At 51.4% G+C, this 18,754-nt stretch overlaps 2 protein-coding genes across 4 annotated transcripts; both read left to right on the top strand.

The window, feature by feature from the left end:
• The first annotated feature begins 415 nt into the window (after positions 1-415).
• LOC121036864 (pulmonary surfactant-associated protein A-like) lies at positions 416-4,883 on the top strand. 2 transcript variants are annotated; one of them, XM_040485567.1, is made up of 5 exons: positions 416-527; positions 1,309-1,503; positions 1,787-1,906; positions 2,624-2,701; positions 3,411-4,883. In XM_040485567.1, exons 1-5 carry the CDS (start codon positions 464-466, stop codon positions 3,785-3,787), a joined length of 834 nt encoding a protein of 277 aa, XP_040341501.1. In that variant the 5' UTR covers positions 416-463; the 3' UTR covers positions 3,788-4,883. The 2 variants fall into 2 exon arrangements, with proteins under 2 accessions (XP_040341501.1, XP_040341502.1); XM_040485568.1 differs by having other exon boundaries at positions 430-527; positions 1,290-1,503.
• A 6,627-nt stretch (positions 4,884-11,510) lies between these two features.
• Positions 11,511-17,135, top strand: MBL2 (mannose binding lectin 2). 2 transcript variants are annotated; one of them, XM_040485565.1, is made up of 5 exons: positions 11,511-11,632; positions 13,354-13,529; positions 13,943-14,059; positions 15,419-15,493; positions 16,621-17,135. In XM_040485565.1, exons 2-5 carry the CDS (start codon positions 13,364-13,366, stop codon positions 16,992-16,994), a joined length of 732 nt encoding a protein of 243 aa, XP_040341499.1. In that variant the 5' UTR covers positions 11,511-11,632; positions 13,354-13,363; the 3' UTR covers positions 16,995-17,135. The 2 variants fall into 2 exon arrangements, with proteins under 2 accessions (XP_040341499.1, XP_040341500.1); XM_040485566.1 differs by having other exon boundaries at positions 11,546-11,656.
• The last annotated feature ends 1,619 nt before the right edge of the window (positions 17,136-18,754 follow it).

Genomic DNA, 18,754 nt, shown 5'->3' with positions numbered 1-18,754 from the left:
GGAACCGGAATGGCCCCGGGAAGGAGTCACATGGAGACATTCCTGTAGGTCTTTGCTCCCCTGGGAAAAGAACACAACCCTGGTATGTCGTCTCCTGCTGGTGGGCATCTGGGGGATGGTGGTGGTGGTTCTACGAATGTGTCACCGGCCAGGACGGGGCCGAGGCCCAGGAGGGAGAAGGCTCCCTTTGCTGCGTGCCCCCACCGGTGCCTATGTAAGTGTTCTCCCCTTTCCCTGCTGGGGAAGTCAGAGTCCCACCCCATGAGACATTTCCCTGCTTACGGGCCTGAAGTTTCTCTTTAGCCAGTTTTCTAAGTGCCCCTCCAGCCTGAGTGCCCTGAGAGGGAATGTTGCTGTGTAAACAAGATGGCCGCTTCCTGACTGGCCCTTCCCCAAATAGAGGCCCTTGTGACAGGAGCCTCTCTGGGGTGGAGAGGAAGCCTGGTAGCCTGCATCCATATAAATGGTGCTGCCCACCTCTCCACTCCGACCTGAAGGCAGAGATCCCCGTGGGCTCTGTTGGATGGGTAAGTTTAGCCCCATCCCGTCTTACCCAGTGCACGGGTTACAGGCCATGAGAGCCAGCCCAGCAATCACAAGCGCAACTAAGGGTCAGCCTGGGAAGAAGGGGGCCTCCGCATGCACCACGGGGAGTTGTTCCCAGAATCATAACTATGGATGCAGGAAGATGGGCTTGAGAATACCCTTATACTCTGCCATGCTCCTCGGCCAGATCCACTCTCCCTGGAAACTCCCTGCCAGCGAGGGAGAGGACAGCCTGCCAAGGAGAAGGAGACTCCCCAGCAGCAGGGGGGGGGGGGGGCATGGGATGTCCTATCATCGACACTGGTCATCTATTGTTTATCCTCAGGAACATGGCCCCTTAGACCCCGCAAGAGGGTAGCTGAGAGTATAGGAACAGAGGGAGTGAACCCCAAAGCCTGAGAGGGACAGGTCAGGATTGTCTCCAGGGCACAGAAGTTTTAGCAGAAGTCAAGACAGGTGACACGAGTTCCTGCGGTCACACAGTGAGGTATGACCAGAGATTGCATTAGAAGCCAGGCCCCCTGACAGCCCAGGCCCTCCCCACCAGCCCAGGTGCCACACGGCCTCCAGCCCGAGAGGTGAGGCATGAGACTGCAGAGGAGGCCGGGGGTTTCCAAGGATAGTTGGGGTCTTTCTCAAAGTCCTGTCTGTACCTGCCCGAGCCCTCGGGCCTGGCCCTGTGCCTGAATCTTGACAAAGCCCAGCAAGGGGGGAAACCTTTGCAAATGCTTCAGATGGGCCAGTGGCCCTTTCTTTCTGCAGGAAGAACCACTGCAGCAGAAGCCATGTTGCTGTCCTCTTTGGTCCTCACTCTGGCCTTGCTGATGGCTTCCGGCACTGAGTACAAGGTGAAGGAGGTCTGTATCGGAAGTCCTGGCATCCCTGGCACTCCTGGATCCCACGGCCTGCCAGGCAGAGATGGGAGAGACGGCATCAAAGGAGACCCTGGGCCTCCAGGTACTGAGTGAGAGGCCGAGCCTCAGCCGAGGGACAGTGACCTGCCTTCAGGAGGCCCACCCGTCCAGGGCTCTGGGCTGGGTGCAACGGTCGGCCGGATGGTGGGCATGGTGGGCGGTCCCTGGGGGGCCTTAGACTAGAGCAGCCCTGGAGAGTCTACCCTCAAAGTGCCCATGAGGTGACAGGTGAGTCAGCTCAGCTGATAAGGGAGGTCACTTCACATCAGCCCCAGCCCGGCTGTGGGTGGCGGATACGACAGATCAGTGTCCCCTTCTCTTTCCAGGCCCGATGGGCCCGCCTGGAGGAACACCAGCCTGCTCCGGGCCTAATGGGCTGACCGGAGCCCCTGGCGTCGCTGGAGAGCGTGGCGTACAGGGGGAGCCTGGCGAGAGAGGCCCTCCAGGTGAGCGGGCCGCATCCGCACGGGCACTGCGCCCACGTGAGCAGCTACATGCGGGAGGATGGGGATCAGACAGAACCGTGGAGGTCCCCGAAAGTCATGGCGCTCAGCCTAAGTAAGAGAAGATGAGGCCGAGGAGAGGAGCCAGAGATGCCCAAGTAGTGCGCCACAGGGAGGGACTGTGGGTGCCGAGAGCGCTCCACACATCGGGACGGGCAGGGCGTCAGGGGTGGGGTGGGGACAGCATGGGAGGCAGGGAAGGCACTTCCTAGGGCTGAGGCACTGGGGGGCATTGTGAAAGGTGTAGGGAGCTAGGTGGGGTCCAGGCAGATGAGGTGAATGGGAGCCCCCCACACAGAGCGGAACGCCAAGGCTCAGAGCGGTGACCAAGGTCAATCAGGAGGCCGCAGAAAGAGCCAGGTTTGCTTTTGGTGGAGGGTGAGGGAAGGGAGCTTGCGTCCAAACCGGAAAAATCCATAGGAGTGGGCAGACAGAGCCATTAAAGGACAGGCAGGAAAGACGCGCAGGGAGGGGTCCAGCAGGTGCAGGGCTGCGTCAAAGGATGCAGCGTGTGTGGACCCATACTCCAGGGCCTGAGTGGTGGGTACGGACAAGCAAAGGGCAGAATGCCAGGCTTGCAGCTGGCAGCATGCCTGCTTGGCAGCTAGTGGGGGGGTCTCTGTTGGCTCGCCCTCATCTTGGGTGGGAATCTCTTGACAGGGCTTCCAGCTTCTCTAGACGAGGAGCTCCAAACCACGCTCCGTGACTTGAGACATCAGATCCAGCAGGCCATGGGAGGTAAGGGGGCTCCCCAGGGCCTCTAGCACAGAGGGTCTCCCATAAGTTCCTCTGCTGCCCAGCATCAGGCTCCAGAACCTAGAGCCTTTTTTTAAGTTTATTTATTTATTTTGAGAGAGAGAGGGACAGAGAGAGGATGCATGAGCAAGCAGGGAAGAGGCAGAGAGAGAGAGAGGGAGAGAGAGAGAGAGAGAATCCCAAGCAGGCTCCATGCTGTCAGTGCAGAGCCCAACTCGGGGCTCGATCCCACGAACTGTGAGATCATGACCTGAGCCAAAATCAAGAGCTGGACGCTTAACAGAAGGAACCACCCAGGTGCCCCCAGGCCCTAGAGACTTGACAAACAGGCATGGATATGCAGGTCTTGGGGGAAAAGAATGAAACTTTCCCTTTCCTGATGTCTTTGAATGACTCAGAAAGCCAGAGGTAGACGCAGATCAGTTCCCTATGTCAGGGGAGTGCAAGGTCTCTGCCTATGTTGCTTTCTGTCGAGCCCCAGGAAAATGCAGTTGTTAAATGGGTGGAAAGTAAGTAGGTGTTAAATGGGTGAACAAATGAACGGGATGATGAGAGCATGGAGGGGAATTTGGGAAGACTGGGGTTGGTGGAGGGAGGAGAGGCAGAGAGGGCGTGAAGGCCGAGAGCCCGAGTGAGGGAAGGGACTTAGATCCAGAGCGGTCTGTGGCCTGACTCGGTTCTTCTGCTCCAGTCCTAAGTTTGCAGGAGTCCATGCTGGTAGTGGGAGAAAAGGTCTTCTCCACCAACGGGCAGTCGGTTAATTTTGACGTCATTAGAGAGTCATGTGCCAGAGCAGGTGGCCGCATTGCTGTCCCGACGAGCCCAGAAGAGAACGAAGCCATCGCCAGCATCGTGAGGAAGCACAACACTTACGCCTACCTGGGCCTGGAGGAGGGCCCCAGCCCTGGAGACTTCTGCTACCTGGATGGGGCCCCCGTGAATTACACCAACTGGTACCCAGGGGAGCCCAGGGGTGGGGGCAAAGAGAAGTGCGTGGAGATGTACACAGACGGGCAGTGGAATAACAAAAACTGCCTGCAGTACCGCCTGGCCATCTGTGAGTTTTGAGCGGGCGCCCAGGCCACAGAGTAGACAGGGCCCTGCCTTGCCTTTCGGCCTCCATCCTGAAGATGCACCTGATCTCTGAGATGCTCCTTTTCAACAAAATTGTACTTGTGGCTGTCAGGGCGGGAGGCATGCTTAGCCGCTCCACTCCCCCGACAGGCCCTGAATCCCTACCCACATCATGAATCAGTCTGACACTCCCCCTGAGCCCTTCCCGGTAACGCATTCTGGGCCCCACTCCTAACTTTGCCCTTTGGAAGAGACGGAGACCTCCTTCTTCCTCTTCTTGTCCAGTCCCTTCATTTCTAGATGGCAACAGTGAGGCCCCGGGATGGAAGTTCCCTCCAAAATCACACAGAAGGTGGCTGCTTCCTGGCTTCCCCTACTCCTACCTCTGCAGACTACCACCTGCCCAGCCCCATCAAGATTTAGCAGTGCTGGTCAAGCATAATGATAGAGACAGGTGGAATTCTGGGGAATTCCAAATGCGGGAGCTAAGGACCCATTTGGGATTATCCGGTCTCTGTCTCCGTGAGGTCAGAGGGCAAGGTGGTGTCACGGCGTGGTGGAGGCCAACCTAACCCTGACGATTGGCACGGATTATCCACTTCCTTGAGTCTTGGGTTGCCTGCTCAACTCCCTGACCTAAAAGCAGCCGGTTTACACCACTAGGGAAGATCTCATCCCTGACCCCAGACGTAGTCCAAGCTCCTTCCTGCCGACGAACATATCCCCACACCGTTTTGGGTCTCCGTAAGTTGCTCACACCACCCACACCACGAGCTAGTTATCGAGCACATAAATAGTGTATGTGCCGAGTCTGGTTACCCAGAAACTTGCCAAGCACGTCTAATACATCTTTTGGAGTATGATTTCATCTTTACCCAACACCATAGACCCAGCCTTATTTTCCCCATTTTTATACAAGGACACTGAAACTTAGAGAAGTTAAGTGTTTTGAGTTTTATTACTTGGGGCAAGTGGCAGAGGCTGGATTCACACCTATCTACCTGGACCTGAAGTTTATGCTCACAACCACGTCACCTCTTGCCAGACAGAGGCGATTTCCGTGTAATAAATCATGACTGCGTTAACGTGAGTTTTCATTGCTTTGGTTTCAAGAAATAACACGTTTCCGGGTGCTTGGGTGGCTCAGTCATTAAGCATCTTACTTCAGCTCGGGTCATGATCCCATGGTTGGTGACTTAGAGTCCCTCACTGGGTGTGCTCGAGCCCTTAACTGGGTGAACATGAACCCCATTTCAGGTGAGCCCTGCTTCTCTCTCTCTCCTTCCTTCTCTCTCTCTGCCCCTCACTCACCTGTGCCCTCTCTCTCTCTCAAAAAAAAAAAGAAAGAAAGAAAGAGAGAGAGAAAGAAAGAAAGAAAGAAAAGAAAGAAAGAAAGAAAGAGAAAGAAAGAAAGAAAAGAACAACACATTACTGTATTTTTGTAAATCAAATGAACTCTGGTTCCAAGCCCCCACTTGCCTGAAAAATGGACCGTTGGGGTCTCAGGTAAATGCCTTCTTTGTTGGATGGGAGAGGTGACCTGCTTCCAACTGGTGCAGCTATATGTTGTACACACATATGGTACGAGCGTATGGTGAGCTACAAAAAAAACACCTGGAAGAACCTATGGGCATCATCATTGAGGGCTGGTGTTAAGATAATGCCTGATCTAAGTCCTCATGGTCCCTTGGTGGGTGGTAATATCATGCCTTCCATTTTCCGCTTAGCCACCTGGATGTTTTCCATAGCCCAAAGATGACGGCATTCGGGGCTCTGTCCCAGCCTCTGTGAGCCACCTCAGCCTCAGGTCTACATGAAAAGGGACCATGTCCCCGTGCTCCAGGGATGTGTGGGAATCAGACCGCGTCTCTACTTGCTTGAGGGGGCAGGAGACACGTATGTGCCCCATCTCCAGAAAGGTCCCCCCTTCTCCTACCTTTACATCTTCAAATGCTCTCGCTCACTGCATCTTTTCTTGGGCAAAAGAGAGCTGTGGATCAAACCCCACCAGCCCAGGTGGAAATGAGTAGAAATATTTCTCATCTTTCTTAAATGTTAAGTTTTCATCGGGCCACCCTGCCACGTGGGCTTAGGGCCCAGCATACGAATTATTGGGGCTTCCCCAAAATTCAAAAAAGCAAAAAAGGGAAGCATATTTTTGCTATTTTATAGACGAACAATCTAAGCCTCTGGCAATTGATGTCTTCTCCTTTCTTCTTAGTGTTATTTTTATTTACTTTATGGTTTTATTTGCTATGGTTACTGTATTATTTTTTACCACTTTAAAGTAAGTATCCCTGGTTTATAAGGAAGCTATTGATTTTTTGCTGATCTTATACACAAACATCTTTTTGGATTCTCATTTTGCCCTTAATATTTTTGATATAATTATCTTATATTTTGTAAATTCTATGAATGTTGTTACAGATGACAGAAATTCTGCCTGTTCCTTATAATATTTATATGTCTTGAGCATCATTTTAATCTTCTGTATGGGCCAAGAGCCCCCATACATTGTTGAAGATGCTCAATGATAAATATCTTTTTGGGGCACTAAGTGTATACGGAAAACCATTCATAATAGCATGTGTTAACTTAATCTGTTAACATTGAAAGTCATTTATTGCGGTTAAGTCATTCCCCACACCACCTGGGTACTGGCATCTAGAGCCCACAGATGAAAAGAAGAGGTTTTACGTGCCTCACCATTTAAGGTTGGAGAGACATCCCAGGAATGGCACCATGGAACCTGAGAGGGCTCACCATGGGTGGTTTGGTGATTCTCCTCCTTTTGGTCAGTATAAGAAGGACTAAAGAGGGGAAAGGAGGCCGACCCACCTTGGATGCCATACCTACTTCCACAGTGGAAACTATCCCTTCCATAGGCGTGGGGAGGGGACTCTCCTAGCATCCTAATCTTAGCGAGTAGGGATGCCCAAATTGCTTCGCCTTCCCTGGAATGCGAAGGGGGAAATTTTCCTGTTCTACAATCGCTGATGTGCTGACCCGGCTGGGGCACGGGGAGGTGGAGGGGAGAACGGACCCGTGAGCAGGAGTGTTCCAGGGCAATGTGGATTGCCACCACCTGGATGGGGTTTCCCAGGGCCTGTATGAATGTCAGTGTCATGGAAGCAAGCCAGGTTTAAACTCTACTTATGAGCAGGTTGCCCCTGGGAACACGAAGAACAAGAACCTCTGAAGTGAAATATCCACTGACCTGATGTTAAGGGTAGGGAGCACACAGCTGTAGGCTCTCACAGAGTCCTTTCTTGAAGACCCAGCTTCTGAGAGGAACTGTCACTGGGAATCAGTCATACAAAGGGACCTAACAAGCAGTCAGGGGCGGGCTAAGAAGCAGCAGTGTCCCCACTGACATGTGGTTCCTCCCGCGAGTGGCTATTGCCCACCTCTGGCACCATCATTCTCTCCACCCCCTACCTGCTCAGAGAAGCAAGAGAGAAGGCCACTGCCCACCCTTCACTTCAAGAAACCCCAGCCTCAAGCCTGGCCAACACCCTCTGGCCAGCGTGGTGATGAATCACAGGTGAAATGGAGATCCCAGTGACAACACTGGAGGCCGATAATCATTTGGACTGGGTCTTAAATCAGCCCTATGGGGACACCTAGGTTGCTCAGTGGGTTGAGCATCTGACTCTTGATTTGGGCTCAGGTCATGATCCCCAAGTCGTGGGATCAAGCCCCACATCGGGCTCCACACTGAGTGTGGAGCCTGCTTGGGTCTCTCTCTCTCTCTCTCTCTCTCTCTCCCCCCCTCTCCCCCAAAATAAAATAAAATAAAATAAAGTAAAATAAAATAAAATAAAATAAAATAAAATAAGTCAGCCCTAGATAGTTTGCATTGCCGGCATCTGGGGGAAAAAAAGTATGAAAAATTGTAAGACCATGTGTTAGTTTTGAGAACAGGGTGAGCTTCAAGCTTCCAGATTGTACACGTCTGCATTAAGGCTCTCAATCAAACTTGTTATATATTAAATTAGTGAGTTACATGGATTTGTTTTTTGATATTGAACCATCCTTCCATTCTTGGGATACACCTTACTTGGTCAAATTAGTGGCTGATACTCTCATCACACTTACTTGGTGCCAGATTCTACACTTGGGTTAACTCATGTAATCCTCATCGACCCTACTATGGAGATGCTGTTATTATCCCCAATTCACAAATAAGAATATTGGGGCACACAGAGGTTAAAGTGCTTTGCCAAAGGTCATGCGGCCAGTTCAAGGAGGACCTGGGTCATGAATACAGGAAGTCAGATTCCAGAGACTGTGCTATTAACCAGTGATGCAGGACTGGACTTTAATAGTTACTTCTGGCTTTCAGGTGGGTTTGTGTGTGCTCCACATCATCTAATTATTCTGATATTAGTGGTAGCAGGGACATATTCTTCCCATGATTGGAAAAGCCAAGAAGAGGCCGGATTCAACCTGCACGTGCATTTAAAGCACCGCTCCTTTGTGTCTGCTCACCCTCACACGGCCGAGCCAAATATCACAGGGGTTGGGATGTAGGGGACTCTACATACCCCAGTGGAGGCTCTGCAAAATACCATGGCCAAGGGCATGGATATAGAATTCTATGACACGGAGAAGTAAAATAGCAGGAACAATAATCCAAACTACCATGGTCAGATTTGCCAAGATCATTTATTGTGTTTTTGCAAAGAATCGTTTTTAAAAATTGTATTATTAGCTTCAGAGTGATTTCTTTATTCTACTTCATTGATTTCATTATTTAAATATTTCTTTCTCCTTCCTCCTTCCTTCCTTCCTTCCTCCTTCCTTCCCTTCCTTCCTTCCTTCCTTTCCTTCCTTTCTTTTCTTTTCTTTTCTTTTCTTTTCTTTTCTTTTCTTTTACCATCTTTTTAAAAATATCAATTCATCAGGGCACCTGGGTAGCACAGACAGTTGAACGTCCGACTCTTGATTTCAGGTCAGGTCATGATCTCATGGTTCTTGGGTTCGAGCCCCACATCGGGCCCTGTGCCGACAGTGCAGAGCCTGCTTGGGAATCTCTCTTTCTCTCTCTGTCCTTTCCTTGCTCGCTCTTTCTCTCAAAATAAATAAGTAAAACTTAAAAATAATAAAAAATGAAAAATATCAATTTATCTGTAACACAGAGTCAACAATACTTGGAGGACTAGCTTTGAGGCTTGTTGTACCAGGCAGATTTCTTTCTGCTTATTTCCTACTGTGTTGGGTGATTTTCACAAAGTGAACTCAAACTTACCTGATCTCCAGCTGAGAAAATCCTGAGGTGCCCAGGATGCACGTCCCTATGGTGCACCAGGTTGTGATGAGCTGAAACTCATCTTGAAACTCAAGATGAAAAATTATGTTTCATCTTGGCCTTAATAACAAAATTCAGTAATAATCACGGGGGCACCTGGGTGGTTCAGTCAGTTAAGCGTCCGACTCTTGATTTCCGCCCAGGCTGTGAGATTGGAGCCCTTGAGTGGGGCTCTGCTTAGGATTCTCTCTCTACCTCTCTCTCCGCCCCTCCCCCACTCATTCTCTTCCCCCCAAAATAAATAAACCTTAAAAAATCATCATCGTCATCATAGCAGAATAATAGTAATAGCATACATTAAAACACGGACCTACAAGAGGACAGACGCAAGAATATGCATCTTCAAGGGAAGACCTTCCCCACCGGAGTTAAGGCTTTCTTATGGTCCCTCTGCTCATCCCTCCCTCCTCCAGTCGTGCTCTCTCCCCTACTTCCCAAGCCACCGTTCCTCTAGTCTGGAGCATGTAGGGTTCTGGTTTTATGTAATTCTCTCAGTTTTAAATTCCCACCTTTCTGGGAGGTCTGCCCATTTGCTGCATGGGCCGAAGAGTCTTTGTCCTCTGAGCTCGGGGCCCTTCAAAGTTGTGTCAATGGCACCAGGAAACACAGGCCTGAGAGGGGTCTTCTGTACGATGGGCCCCAGGAATCTGGGAGTACACAGAGCTGAAGAGCCTTGAGAAGCCAGAACACCAATCACAAGGCAGAGTCAAGAGGAAGTGGCCCCGCCCCGACGCCTCACCAGGGAAAAAGCAAACCCCTCGAGCTGTTTGGTAAGGCTAAGTGTTTCAAAGAGTGAGTGTAAGTTTGCAGGGAGGGCGGGAATCAAAGGTCAGGTCAGGGACTTGAAAAAGGCCACTTGGTCAGGCTCGGGAGATAAGAAGCTGACGCTACTGGAAACCCAGGCACGGAGGAACCGTGGATTGGTCTGGTGCCTGCTCCTGCTCAGGGTCTCTGCTCCTCCCAGGGGACTCTCTCAGGGGACTCTTCCTGGGTGCCCAGCCCCGGGATGCGCCCTGGGAGACAAGCCAGGAAGGTATCTGGGAAAGTGGGCACTGACGTGAGTCGTGGCTGGGGAGCAGTCGGGCAGGCTGCTTTGAGGAGGTGATGCGGAAGGACTCGTTCATCTGTAATTGTTTATCCAGCACTCTCCCTGCTTCCAGGCACCCTTCTGGGTGGGGCCACAACAGCTGAGAACCACAGCCCCGTTCTGGAGAAGTTCTTGTTCTAAAGGAGCTCGGTGGTCAAGGAGTATACAATTAAGTAAACAAGACAGTTTTACGGGGAGAGAAATTATAGGCGGAGAATTAAACCAGGAAGACACGATAGAGTGGCCACTTAAAATGAAATGGTAAAGGAAAGCCCTTTCTCCAGAGATAGTATTTAATCTGAAATGTGGGGGCGCCTGGGTGGCGCAGTCGGTTAAGCGTCCGACTTCAGCCAGGTCACCATCTCGCGGTCCGTGAGTTCGAGCCCCACGTCGGGCTCTGGGCAGATGGCTCGGAGCCTGGAGCCTGTTTCCGATTCTGTGTCTCCCTCTCTCTCTGCCCCTTCCCCGTTCATGCTCTGTCTCTCTCTGTCCCAAAAATAAATAAACTTAAAAAAAAAATTAATCTGAAATGTGAATGACAACAAACAGTCATGCAGAGGTAGAGGGAAGTGTCCTAGGCTGGAACAGCAGTGCAAGTGCCTGCATTCAACTTTGAACTTGAGTGATTTACAAATACTTCCTCCCCTGTGGCTCCCTCTGTGACATGGGTGCCTCATCCAAAGATGACATTTTTTTTTCTTAAATTTTTTTTTAACGTTTATTCAGACTTGAGAGAGAGTGTGAACAGGGGGAAGGGCAGAGAGAGAGGGAGACACAGAATCCGAAGCAGAATCCAGGCTCAGGGCTGTCAGCACAGAGCCCGACGCGGGGCTCGAACTCACAAACCGTGAGATCATGACCTGAGCCGAAGCTGGACCCTTAACCGACTGAGCCACCCAGGTGCCCCCAAAGATGACATTTAAAGGGAGGCATGAGGGGACTCAGTGGTTAACCACCCCCCCACCGCAGTAAAACTAACACAAATGGAAGGGTGAACTAGTCAGAGCAGCTGACACAGAGGTGTATGCTTGTTCACGCAGGTGTGTGTGTACGTGCGTGTGCGTATGCGTGAGGTCACATGCTTGGTAGAGCGTCAAACGGTGTCTCTTCTAGAAATGAATATCTGGAGGAAACTAGCGGCTAGACTCTGAGTCTGGAGAGTCAGAGTGGTGGAGCTGTGGGGGTGGGCGCATGGGAGGGGGCAACGGAGGGAGGACTTTAGGGTATTAAAGTAGTGAGCTGTCCAGTGCTGAGCCTCTGACCCCACCAGCAGCCCTGGAGAGCTGCCCAGTCCACAGCGGCTCTAAGGACAGTTGTTGATTAATCTGGGGTTGAAGGCCAGTCCGGCACTGTCCCTGGTCACCAGGTTAATTGGGCCTGACGTCCCTGGGCTGGAGGACCTGCTTCCCTGCCATAGCCTCAGTGCTTTGAGGAGGCCCTAGTAAGTCATTCCTGGAGGACAGAGGTAAAGGCCCCGGGGCCAGGGGTCTGGCCACTCGACTTGATCATGTGAGGTCCGGGCAGGGACTTTGGTGGGGGGTTCAGGTCCACTCAAGGCCTCTATCTCCAGCTGACCTGGGGCATTTGAATCCTTCCAGGGTCCACTTGACCTTCTGTGAACTAAAGGGTGGTCTTTCCAGCCAAAGAGAAGAATGGAAGTGGGGTGTGTCCGCCAGCAACATGTTTAAGCCCTGACTTTGGCCTCCAGCGTAATTAGGGGAAGTTAAAAAAAAGAAAAAAGATAGAAAGCAGAAAGGAGGAGAAGAATGTGATCAAGAAAGTTCTCCTCCAGGGGCACCTGGGTGGCTCAGTCGGTTAAGCGTCCGACTTCAGCTCAGGCCATGATCTCACCCTCCGTGAGTTCGAGCCCCGCATCAGGCTTTGTGCTGATGGCTCAGAGCCTGGAGTCTGCTTTGGGTTCTGTGTCTCCCTCTCTCTTCTGCCCTTCCCCTGCTCATGCTCTGTTTCTCTCTGTCTCAAAAATAAATAAAAACATTACAAAATTTTAAAAAGAAAAAAAAGTTCTCCTCCAACTTATTACTTCTCACTGAGTCCTGGAGGAAGGGAAGGGTTAAGGCGGCTGACAGGCCAGGGAAGGCAAGGGCAGATTCAGGAGTTAGGGAGCAAGGCCCGGGGACACTGGGATTAGAGCCTCGAGAGGCCCAGCGGCTGCCAAGGTTTCCTGGAAAGGGGGCCAACTTGAGCAAAAGCTGGATGAGAATCTGGCGGTGGGATCAGGGCACAGAGCTGGGGAGGCATCTGGGCAGCATGCAGAGGACCCTGACTGGAGAAGGAACAGACCTGACAGCATGGCAGCTCCAGCGTGAACAGAAATTTTAGGAGCCTGGGTTCTGGCTGGCAAACGTGACCTCTCAGTGGAAAACCTCAAGCCAAGGGAAGGAGAAAATCCGTCTCATCTGGCCAGGATCGAGGACCGAAAGAGGTTCTGTTCTGAGGGTCAGAACCCTGCCTCAGGGCACTCTGGGTCCTGAGCCCCCACCAAGTGCCTGTCACAAAAGAGACACTTGCTACAAGATGATTGACAAGCTGTGGGGGAAACAGCTGTACACGATCCAGAGGGCGGATGGGGCCTGGAGTGAAAGACGGACTTTTTACATGAAATGAGAGAACGGATGTCATAAACCGGGTCCTGCCTCATGTCATCTGCTAGAGTTTGTCTAACTTTAGGGCCCATGGGAAGGGGAAGAAGAGGGAAACTGAGGTTCCCTTGGCCCTCAAGACTCCTCAAGGGAGTCAAGAAAGAGAGTCAAAGCTCACACAGGCGATCAGCTCTCTGCCTTTGCCAGGCCACTGGGAGCGGGGCTAATTTGTGATTTCCAGATCCCATGGGCCCTCATGCACAGGGTGGCCTAAGCTACCCAGGCTTGAACCCACAGGGGCACTGGAGCCCCAGGGAGAATGGGCCCCTGTTGTGTTACTCTTGTGTATATGACTCTGTTACATTACCTTTGTTTTAGCACCTCTACGACTTTTTACTTGTGTGTTTCCCCTGTGGTGTGAGAGTAACTCAGAGCCAAGGGCTATAATAGTCCCCTCTGGGCCTGCTGCCCCCAACACAGGGTCCAGCGCACCAGAGGTGATAGCAAAGGTTGACTGAACAAGATGAGACAGAATTATTTTCCTTGACTTTCTCCACTCTAAGGTGAGGACCATGTTCCTGTCTTCATCACTTCCTGTCCTCCTTCTGTGCATGCTGACAGCATCCAGCTCAGAAATAAAAATCTCCGAGGATGCCCTGAAGACCTGCTCAGCGATCGCCTGTGGCATCCCAGGCAGAGATGGACGAGATGGACCCAAGGGAGAAAAGGGGGAACCAGGTACAGGACAGGCTGCTTAAATCTTTACTCCCAACACCAGACTGTTCCCTGTAAGGGACCCAGTGGAGACAGGACGAGGCTCACCTGTCATCGTGCTGGGCAGTGACTCACTCAGAATCATTCCTGTGAAAGGTCATTCTCTCCAAAGCAAAGATGCTTCTCTGGTTCTCTAGGATTCCACGTTTCCACCCCAGAATCCGTGATGCATGGTTATTTGCAGACAGCAGGTGTCCTGCCTGTTCAGGGAGCTGGCCCGGAGGACAGGCTGTCCCCTGGAATGCAGGAAGATCTTTTTTCTTGGGTCACCACTGGTTCACTGGAGGTTTTCTGGGGTCATTGTAAATCGAACTGAACTTCTGGAAAAAGGGAATGAGCCACAGCCCCTGGATCACTTTTCTTTCCTCTTACAACAGGGCAGGGGCTCAGAGGCTTGCAGGGCCCTCCGGGGAAAATGGGGCCTCCAGGAAACACAGGGCCTCCTGGGGCTCCAGGAATAAAGGGCACCAAAGGAGACCGTGGAGACAATTCAGGTAAGGAGCTCACCCCAGTACAGTGCGCCTAGGGAACCCCAGACCCTGGGGACTCCTGGGCCAGGTGGGAGGTGGCCCTTTTCCTGCTGCCCCATCGGAAGACGCTCGACTCCTGCCCATCCAGCACACGCGTTTCTGTGAACGTGCTGCCTGAGTGCAGCCTTCCCAATCCTGCCAGGTCACCCCCCCACCCCAACCCCAGGCCTCTGTGGGACACGGGCCTGCCTCTTCCTCAGCGGATGTAGTCTGCAAGCAGCTCCAGGCTGAGAGGCAGGAACGATGTCCTCTCGAGAGTGGGGTTTATGTCTATCGTCAAAAGCGTGGTGTGGAAACGGTGGGTATCCTAGGACCCCTGAATCCCGGGGAATGTCGTGGCAACCCCCGTTCAGGGTAAAATGAAGTAAATTCGGTAACAACAAAAGTAAAATGATGACCTCTTGTTAATATCTGCCAGCTGGCCCATCAAAATTATAAAAGTATTAAGAGGTTTTCCTAGGGGCACCTGGGTAGCTCAGTCGGTTAAGTGTAGGACTTTGGCTCGGGTCACGATCTCACGGTTTGTGGGTTCGGGCCCTGCATCGGGCTCTGTGCTAACAGCTCAGAGCCTGGAACCTGCTTCGGATTCTGTGTCTCCCTCTGTCTCTGCCCCTCCCCCACTCATGCTCTGTCTCTCTCTCTCTCTCTCTCTCTCTCTCTCTCAGAAATAAACATTTAAAAAAATTTAAAAAAAAGAAGTTTGCCTAGAATAAGAAATGAAAGAGAATGATTAAGAAAAAGTTATCAAAAAGGAGAATAACGAGTTGGGCTTTTTCTTGTAAATAACGATAATACTGCAACATTTTAAGCAATATGTGAACAACAGGATCCAGAGCCATAATAATTTACAAGGTTTTTTAAATGTCTATTTATTTTTGAGAGACAGAGTATAAGTGGTGGAGGGGCAGAGAGTGAGAGAGATACAAAATCTGAAGCAAGCTCCAGGCTCCGAGCTGTCAGCAGGGAGCCCAACGCGGGGCTCGAACCCACGAACCATGAGATCATGACCTGGGCCAAAGTCAGATGGCTTAACCAACTGAGCCACCCAGGCGCCCCTACAAGTTTTGATTATTATTATTATTATCGTCACTATTATTATTATTACTATTGTTAGTTCTGAGTCACAGTTTACAAGAGCTACTAAGTATATCTCAGAAGGCAGGAATGCAGGGGTTTTTTGCTTCTTTTTGTTTTCTTATTTTTTAGAATAAGCATACTCTTCAGTAAGCTTTCTCCTCCCCCACTCCGCTTTGGCAAAATACTCTCCTCTCCAATTTAGGGTTCCTCTTCCCAATAAATACCCTTCTCCCTATTGCTTTGTAGTTGTGGAGACTAAGCTGGCTAACCTGGAGGCAGAGATGAGGAGACTGAAATCGGAACTGGACCATGTCAAAAAGTGTAAGCTTGTTTTCTGGCCCCAGTGTGTTCTTGGCTGTCACCTTTTTCTTCAGAGTGCCCTAGGTTTCGGGGAGGGTAGATGAGAGCTACCATTTAAAAAAAAATTTTTTTTAATGTTTTTATTTATATATTTTTTTCAACGTTTATTTATTTTTGGGACAGAGAGAGACAGAGCATGAACGGGGGAGGGGCAGAGAGAGAGGGAGACACAGAATCGGAAACAGGCTCCAGGCTCTGAGCCATCAGCCCAGAGCCCGACGCGGGGCTCGAACTCACGGACCGTGAGATCGTGACCTGGCTGAAGTCGGACGCTTAACCGACTGCGCCACCCAGGCGCCCCTAATGTTTTTATTTATATTTGAGAGAGAGATAGATAGAGAGAAAAAGAGCTTGAGCAGGGGAGGGGCAGAGAGAGAGAGGGAGACACAGAATCTGAAGCAGGCTCCAGGATCCGAGCTGGCATCTCAGAGCCTGATACGGGGCTCGAACCCACAAACCATGACATCATGACCTGAGCTGAAGTTGGACAATTAACTGACTGAGCCACCCAGGCGCCCGAAGCTAACATTTATGAACACTTATCACACACCGCGGCCTGCGCTAGGTTAGCATTATCTCGTAATATGGTTTCGTTCAATCCTCCCAGTGGCCCTATTTGTGCATATTATACCCATTCTGTTTACAGGTGAGGAACAATAGGTCCGGGAAGTGTAGGTAATTCACTCGCTGTCACACAGCTAGGAAGTAACAGAGGAAGGATTGCACGTGAAGGTCTGCGCCTCCAGAATCCTGGCTCTTTGTCCAGCAATCCCTGGTCTCAGATGGCAGTCCATCCACGTCTGGTGCCCGAGCCTGGCAGGGTGGCCCAAGCACCCTTCCCTATGTCCCCTGTACTGGGACGGTTTATACAGACGTTCCTCTCGAGGGCGGGATGTCCCAGGAGAGTGCAAGCTTTCTGCCGGGGGCTTGCTCTGCTGCTGAGGAGTGCTCCCTTACTAGGATCTGACTCCATGGTTGAACACGGGACTATTTCTCTGAGTCCTGAGTTCCCAGGGAAGGGCTTTTTGCCTAGATTCCTGGGCCGAGCTCCAAGCCCAGTCAACCTATCCCTTCCACTGTGATTTCAGTGCAAGCCTTCTCCTTGGGCAAAACACCTGGGAAGAAGTTCTACGTGACCAACGGTGAAAGAATGCCTTTTTTCAAAGTGAAGGCCCAGTGCGCCGAGCTCCAGGGCACCGTGGCCACGCCGAAGAACGCTGAGGAGAATAAAGCCATCCAGGATATGGCCGGCAGCCCTGCCTTCTTGGGCATCACGGATGAAGTGACTGAAGGCCGGTTTATGTATGTGACGGGAGGGAGGCTTGCCTACAGCAACTGGAAGAGGGATGAGCCTAACGACCACGGCTCAGGGGAGGATTGTGTGATCCTCCTCCAGGACGGGCTCTGGAATGACATTTCCTGCTCTTCCTCCTTCCTGGCCATCTGTGAATTCCCAGCCTGAGGAGGAGGTCGCCTCCTTGGCTTCCCACTGAGCTCTCTGCTGCTCCGAAAGAGAATTCATGGCCCATTTCTCCACTGCACACCACGGTGTTGACTCATTCCTTCAGGGGGACGGAGGGAAATAAAGGGATGTGCTTATGGGGATGAGGAAGTGACAAGAAGTTGACAGCCGGGCTCGAGGATTTCTGGTCCAGTCTGTAGTGAAGGACACCCTCTGTCCTGCCTAAGAGCACAGCATCAGGTCAGAGTCAGCCAATGGAAAGGGCCAAATCACACCCTTCCTTCTGCAGTGAGGACACCGCAGCCTCCCAGGGAGGCCAGTGGAGGCCAGTCTGCATCAGAGCAGTAGACCTCAGCCTCCAGGAGACCCAGCTCCTTCTCCCCCACATGTTGCCACTATGGCATGTTGCCAAGCTCTCCTGCCCTACGTGCCTTCCCATGGCTAGGCCAGCCCCGTCTGACGTGGGTGCTGTTTTTATTTTTATTTTTTAATGTTTATTTATTTTTGAGAGAGAGAGAGAGAGGCAGGGAGAGAGGGAGACACAGAATCCGAAGCAAGCTCCAGGTTCTGAGCCGTCAGCACAGAGCCTGATGCGGGGCTCAAACCCACGAACCGCGAAATCATGACCTGAGCTGAAGTCGGACGCTCAACCGACTGAACCACCCAGGTGCCCCAGGTGCTGTTTTTAGTTGTCTGTGAGTTGCACCAGGAAATCTTTCACCACCAGAGTGTAATGTCCAGTGGTGTCCCACATCAGTAACAAGGATTAGACCAGGAGTCCCTTCACCCTGCCCAACCGGCCGTGGCCTCCTTATCATCACTAGGGTGATCTTGAGGACAAAGGGAATCCTTCCCTCCCTGCATACTTTTAGGACAATGATTTGACATTGTGACGTATGCCAGCATCATGGAGGAGGCGATGGCCAGGCAGGCTGTGTCCCTCTCCACAGGGCAGGTCTCAATCCCTTCATGTTCAGCACCCCCTTCCTTCTGTGACATCCTCGCCTTAACATGGGTCCACACTATCCATTATTATGGAGACAAGAGGAAAACTCCCCAAAGGTGAGTTTCACACCCTGTCAAACTATGCAGTGTCATCCAGATCACGGGTGCCACCCTGTCGGATTATGCAGAGGCACCCAGTCAGCAAGTAAGACCTCCCTCCGAGCAGGGTTCTGTTGCCCTGTTGGCCAGCAACGCTGCTCATGACCAGGACTGGTTTCCAGCAACCTCGGGGTAGGTGGAGCTGAGGTTATATGGAGCCCATGCAGCAAAGCGAATTCCAGCTTCAATGTATGCCATTCACAAAATGAGAGCAGAAAATATTTCACGAATGGACCAAGGGCCACTTTAACCTACTGAAATATTTATGTAAAAATGAGCTTTCTTTGTATCTGAATTGCCAAGAGAGAGCACCTCATATTTAGTAAGTGTTGGATGAGTATTTGTTGAACGGGTACAGCAAAGAATTACCAAATAGATGAGAGGATTGGACACTGAGAAGTGAATAGAGGGTAGGGTTCTCTCCCAAGCGAGTAGGACCATGGGGGGGGGGGGGCGGATCGCTGGGAGGGGACATACTGCCTCATTGCCACTGGCAGGGGGAGGGTGGCAGGACCTGGGTCCTTGCCTCTAAGGATTAGCTCTTCACTGAATTTTTAGTAAGGCGCTTCTTCAGACACTGTACCTGGGGGCACCGAGAAGAATATTCTCGTGGTGTAGAGCAGACCAGGTCTCTATTTTCAGTGCAAATCCACACT

Source organism: Herpailurus yagouaroundi, unplaced genomic scaffold (genome assembly GCF_014898765.1).
Source record: "Herpailurus yagouaroundi ecotype Mexico unplaced genomic scaffold, PumYag 163, whole genome shotgun sequence".
NCBI lineage: Eukaryota > Metazoa > Chordata > Mammalia > Carnivora > Felidae > Herpailurus > Herpailurus yagouaroundi.
Note: the sequence above shows the minus strand (reverse complement) of the source record. Positions and strands in the feature narration are given on the sequence as shown.